This window comes from Typopeltis vanoorti, chromosome 5, assembly GCF_054136105.1.
Source record: "Typopeltis vanoorti isolate ZY-2024b chromosome 5, IOZ_Tvanoo_1.0, whole genome shotgun sequence".
NCBI classification, from domain to species: domain Eukaryota; kingdom Metazoa; phylum Arthropoda; class Arachnida; order Uropygi; family Thelyphonidae; genus Typopeltis; species Typopeltis vanoorti.
In genome coordinates, this window is record NC_143553.1 from 156,629,519 (window position 1) to 156,636,223 (window position 6,705).

Genomic DNA, 6,705 nt, shown 5'->3' on the forward strand with positions numbered 1-6,705 from the left:
GCTGCTATGTACGCAAAGTGAGCAGCTGGTGTTTTTCTCTCGAGCCATTCGTGGCATGCAAAAGTTTTTTTTTCTTTTACTATACATTACTTTCTAATAGTTTTTTCTTTCTTATTTAAGAAAGTTTCAGAAAGAAAGGTTCAGAAAAAGTTTTCAGCATTGTGCAGGTAGACTGAACTACACAAACATTATTCAAGAACCAAACATTGGAAGTTCGCATTGGCAAACTCCGCAGAAAACGTTTTTCGGTATGTTTTTTCTTGTTTTCTAGAAGATTTTAGAAGATTTTCTTCAACATTTTATTTTTGGACAGAACACAGAAGATAACTATCAGGAATGTGACAATGTTCAGGAAACTACTGAAAAAGCTTAGAAACAGAAGTAAGAGTACTGTAAAATGGATCACAGATAACAAATTTAACAGGAACACTGAAGTTCTTAGTGTCTTGGGTAATTACTTTGAAAGACTATTAAACGAAATAGGTAGTGAAAAAAAACTATAGTAGAAAATATTCCTAATTGCATCCAAGAGGCCTATCAATACCTTAAGTAGAAAAATATATTAGGTGGAGTTGATGATATTCAACCAGAAATGCTCAAATATGGAGGTATAAACGTTTTACAGTGACTATACTGCATATTCCATAAAGCAAGGTCAGAGGATCGAATTCCCTATAATTGAAATAGAGATCGCATAGCCTCTATCTCTAAAAAGCGGAATGAAGAATGAAATTATTATTATTACACGACACCTCCAGAGAGTCCAAGGGACTTATGGAGGGAAGGCACCTGCTCTACAGCTCTCTGTCTCCACCAACTACAACGAACCGCAGCTACCACCATCATCTATACCAAAGCCATTTACTGGCCACCATCACTACTGGTATTTTCACAGACAATCACATACAAGCATGCCCACGGCAGGATTCGTATCCGAAGGCTTTTTGGGTGGAGTGCAGATACGCTAACCACTCGGCCAACCAGGCCGGCAAATTAAATGTAAGAATTACAGGAATTTCCCTATTGAGTGTTACACGCAAGATTAATGCTAGCATATTTAAATAGAGGCTAAGATAAATTCTGGAAGCGAAACCTGTAGAAGAAGCTGGATTCAGGACAAATATAGGTTGTTAAGATCATATTTTCACTTTACGACTTATAGCTCTATGTCATATAACATAACAAGGATCTATTAGTAAAATTAGTAGCTCTGGAAATGGCATTCAAGTAGGTGCCCAAAGGAAAGCTTTTCAAACGCACCAATTATATGTTGTGAATAGAACATTGTACAGAGCAATACAAAGTCTATATTTAAGTTGTAATCCAAGAGTTAAATTGAAAGAAATACAGGAAGATTGCATGATGTAAAATTATCTGTGTGTTCAAAGAGTTCATAATATATTCACTACTATTTGTCATCTACAATAGATTGCATTATGAAAACATGTCCTTACACCTGATATTAGAATCGGAGATCTCAAAGAAAAAGGTTCATCCTCTGCTTTATGCAGAGGATGTTGTATTTTTAACAAATCCAGTGAAGGCCCTCACGATTATCTAACTAAATTGAATTATTGGTGTAACAAATTTGGCATAAAATCATCTATAACATGAAAAAATCGATGAAAATACGCATGATCATAGAAAACTTCAGCACCATTCCTAATGGAGAACATAAAGCATGTGAGATATTTCAACTATTTAGGCCCAGTTCTAGTGAAGATGGCAAATTAAATATGGAAATATGGAAGACCAAGATCTAGTTGGCTATATTTAGTTATAAGTGGCTTAGCAGAGCGAATTATTAGATACAACTATCGGAGGGCTGACAAGTAATAGACTAATTTGCAGGAAAACTTTTGATAGAAGTTAATCACTCACTACTGTCATAATAGCTTGAACACCCCTCGAGAATGCGTGTCGGAAAACTGACGACAACGATGAATAAACATATGATATAAAACGTGTATAACTTTTTTTACATCGTAATTAGCGAAATATGTTCTTGAGGTGTATTCTACTACATTTTGAAAGTTGATTGACTTGGCAGTGGAATTGTTTCTAGCCACTTCAGACCTCTAGAATGTGGATTTTAAATTCTTACAGTACATCATAAAGGTAAAGGTCAAAGCCGATCTGGGATATTGACTCTGCCCATAATTCTTTGCAATATACACATCAGAAAGGGAATCTACTTTGCATTAATAGATACTAAGACAGTCGAGGTAAACTCAACAGCTTCTGCATGCAGTCGTGAAGATACTTGACGACTTGGATTAAACAAGAATATAATTTCTTGTTAAGTGTAATTTACTCTTATTGATATAATCCTGTCAACTGGCCAAATTATTCTGAATAGGATTTGTTGGTATTCGTTTCAACGATACATTATTTTTATATGGTGCTCTCGAGAGATGAGTCCTTGAACTGCGTGGGAGTGTCACCTAATAATAATAATAATTTCTTTCCTAAAGACCAAACACGGATCTTTTTCAACTCCCTTCAGGTTCTGAGATCACCCACATAATTGTCAAAATGATGTGACTGATATTACTCAGGGCTCTCTCATTAGAGAGCACAGAAAATATTCGCTCGACCAACCAGACATGCAAATAAATAAATGAATGTAACTAGGACACTGTAAATATTATCGGAACCTCCTAGGTGAAAGCCAAATACCGTCGCCAGCTCCAGCAGCATATGATCAGTTGCATTCAAATCATTTTGTTGCCAGAACATGCACGGTAGAAGGAGTATACCATATTATTATTAACGTCTGATTTATTAATGGCGTCCACGTGTTTCCCATTGTTTTCTATGTTTTGTGATGTGACATGTGTATGTATAGCTTAGAATTTTTTTTGATTATTCATATGCAATATAAGATACCAAGAGAAGATTGAATTAATGAAGAAGTCGTGTAGTGCGTTGCGATATTGCTGTAAGCAGTTGCCCTAGCCAGATATTCACTGCTTGCTTCTACATGAATTCTTCAGTTTTCATGAGACTTCTTGTAAAATTCGCATTCGCAGTAGAAGCAAATTATCTCGGCATCAGTAGATGGACCATTTCTTGCTAACAAAACACAGCGTTATAAAGAGACACACGGTATATAGATAAAAATTGTTCAGAGGAAACCAGACCCTAATTATTTTTAGATTATAGTAAACCTGACAGGGGCCAATTGCAGTAATATGCCACAAGTAATACCTTCTATCCTATATGTATATAGCAGGTCTAATCTGATTATTTTGCTTCCAACCAATTTCTAAGAATACATGCCTTTTAATACCAGAATAAATTGGGTTTGATTTTTCTGTAATCTTTTGATTGCGTTGAGAATTTTATTAAATCTGTTTCACTGATATAAGAATTTTTTTCTAGCTTAGCTATCCTGGGCGAGTAAGGAAAATTCATGTCTTAAATGCCCCACTTTGGGGGAAACTGATTTTCTACGGTATCCGGCCGTTCATCCATGAAAAGATATACAACAGGGTAAGTTTTCGGATTTCTAGCAGATGTGTATATTAACCAGTTTACTGAAACACACAAACATTAGCGTTATAAGGAATAAACCTTTGTTGACAAGTGTATGATCCAATTTTTACTTTTTTTTCACCACCCAACAGTACACACGGATTAGATATATCAAACATATATACTTCTACCCATATAATTTTTTCTATACTATCCGAAGGTTATATTGAGTTCAATGGACACTTTGCATCCATGTGATATCATGTCATCCATGTCATATGGACGTATATCCACATCAAGGCAGGTACTGTAGTTTTAATCCAATTACTACAATCTTTACATCATCCTTATTTACGGCATATAGATTTAGTAAATTCTTAATCCACGGAAGGTGACTCCACATACTTTACCATCTCAATAGGATCAAAATCACAACTGCCATAATTTGTAAAGTGGTTATCCATTTCGTTACGTACAGCCTTGACTTCCTTTCCTTCTGAAATGTATGTCGTTTCTGATTTGTATTACCAATTTTCATGTTAACCAAGCTCCATTTTTTATTTTATCGTTCATACAAGAAATTTGGAAGATGAAATTTCGTTTCATGTTCGAAATTTCGAAATTTCATGTTCGATTAAATTTCATGTTCTATTAAATATCGATTATTGCTTTGCTTATAATAGAGCTTTTCATTTTGACCTTATCATCTCTTTAGATCATCTGTTATCCACTGTGTGTGAAGATCCCTTTTAACAATAATTCTTTCATGATATTGCGATTTGCTGTCTGCATATGTATTCATTTTGAAAATTCCTCACATAACTGATTTACATCTAATAGATAATTTTGACGCAGTTGATAATTTTATGTAGTTCTGAAATTTATTATTAATATTAAACGAGCACCTCCATGGAGTCCTAACACTAATCTCAGGAGATCAAAACTATACACACAACCAATGAATCATACCTCTCCTTGAGTCCATAAACAGAAAAAGTACTCACAACTGACTCTGGGAATCTATTCGACTCATTCACAACACTCGAAACAAAAAATCTAATCCTCACACCCCAATTCAACTTCCAGGGAAGATCCTGTTCTGGCCCCTCCATACGAGTGCTGAAACATTTTTCCTGTATCAATCCAATAAAACCCTTTATGCAACTTAAATGTTTCTATCATATTCATGTCAACCAACTTCTGCAATCCACACATCATCAGTCTATCCTCGTAGGAAACATTCCACAAGCCACTGACCATTTTGATTACTTTGCTCTGAATCTCTCTGCCACTTGTGTATCACCAAGAAACCCAATAGACCAGACCTGAGCCCCATAATCTAGATGTGGTCATATAATGTCTTATAAAGAGGAATAAAAATTTCCTTGGCTTTATTCGTTAGTTTGTTATCCAATAGCGAAGTAAACTTATAAGCTACCTTACCAAGCATTGCAATATATCCTCTAAATTTCAACTCTCAGTCTACTATAGTATGTCCACAGATACGAGACGCTTAGACACTTCTGTGCATGAAGAATCTATTCCGATAATAGGGTAATCAATCCTTATTGTGGAATAAGTGTTTATTATTACACGTCGAAAAATTAACTTCTCTTTTATGAATATTGTAGTTAATAAAGTAGTAACTATTTTACTTATATACCAGTTTGAAATTTTACGTACAAAGAACGTGATTTCTCGTGTTGGTGGCTAAATCGTACATCGCCTTATTTCTTTTTCCCCTTCAACATGAATTGACTCTTCTTGGCACAGAGCCAACGACAGCTCTCTAAAGTTTGAGCGTTCTATAACACTCCTAGATCCCTAGCTTCATCTATTTCCTGGAGTACAGTGCCATCAATCTGATACTTAGATTGTAATATATTTCTTACAAAATGCATAACTTTACATTTCTCAACATTAAACTGACACCCATTAACTTATGCCCATACTGTCAGTATTTAATTCATCCTGTAAGCTCTCCACATTGATTTGATTAACATTACTTTACCTAATTTTATCATCAGCAAAGAACTGAATATTTCCATTCAGGTTATTTCCTATATCCTTTATATACGAATTAAACAGCAATGGTCCCAGTATTAAACCCTGCGGCACACCACTAATCAGCTGTTTTCTCCTCCCTTTTGCTCCTCCATATACCACTTTTTGATATCTGTTCAGGAGCCACCTTATTATCCACTTAACCAATGTCATATCTATTCCCATTTGTTCTAATTTGCTTAATGGAGCTCCATGTGGTATTTTGTCAAATGCCTTTGCACAATCCAGCAGAATCATCGTGTAGCGATATCCTTTATCCAATTCTTAAGCAAATTAGATTTTACCGCCTTCATTGACTGTGCTCGTTGAGTTTATCACGTGCTTTTATCCGTATTACTAATACAAAAAATACAATATCTCATTGTGATGTTTAAATACTGAAACTTATTACAAACCACGAATGCTGTTACATGCTCATTATCATGAATTCTCTTTTCAGATTGTGTTCCATGAAAACCTGGAATCTCTGCACCAGTATATCCCTCCAGCACTACTGCCATCCGAATATGGTGGAGAGCTTGACCCTATACGAACACATTCCGTATACGAGAAATTAGTCGAATGGTATCCGCAGTATGTAGATAGTTTCAAATATGGTTATATGCCCAAGGATGGACAGAGTGATTAATGATATTTTTCAGGTTCTCCACATTTTATCGGAAACCGGCTAATCTGCTGAAGAAATACTTCCAGACTCTTATGGCATATGATTTTCCCACGTTTTGTAAAACATGTACAGAGATTTATGAAATTAATTTAGCTTGAATAAAATATTAACAACTAGAAATATATTTAAATAGTATAACATATTCATTTTTTCTTAACTGTTTGCGGTTCCATACATTTCGTGGAATCCAAAAGTATGACTGATTCCTTAGTGAACATTAAGCATGATTGGAACGTCACTTGTAATTAAACTTGATGATATAACTATATGCATAAGTTGATGATTAATATGAATCTATTTCACTTTGATGTATTTTGATAGTATTAATATATTAAACGTCATTTATTAAATGAAATCAACAAATATTTATTATGTAAATATATGCAAAGGAATCCAGTTCACAACTCGTAAAATATCTGAAGAAAAGGGGAAGAAAGAAGCTCTCTGAGAAAGTGAAGAAAGTGATTGGAGTGAGTCAGAGAGAGAGAGAGAGAGAG

At 34.8% G+C, this 6,705-nt stretch overlaps 1 protein-coding gene across 1 annotated transcript in view; it reads left to right on the forward strand.

The window, feature by feature from the left end:
- Positions 1 to 6,251, forward strand: part of LOC150106979 (uncharacterized) — a 102,209-nt gene extending 95,958 nt beyond the window's left edge. Inside the window, exons 12-13 of the mRNA XM_090393526.1 lie at positions 3,385 to 3,495; positions 5,981 to 6,251. Of these exons, the coding sequence (XP_090249652.1) occupies positions 3,385 to 3,495; positions 5,981 to 6,169 (300 nt within the window). The 3' untranslated portion in view covers positions 6,170 to 6,251. The remainder of the gene's footprint in view (positions 1 to 3,384; positions 3,496 to 5,980) is intronic.
- Positions 6,252 to 6,705: the final 454 nt, after the last annotated feature.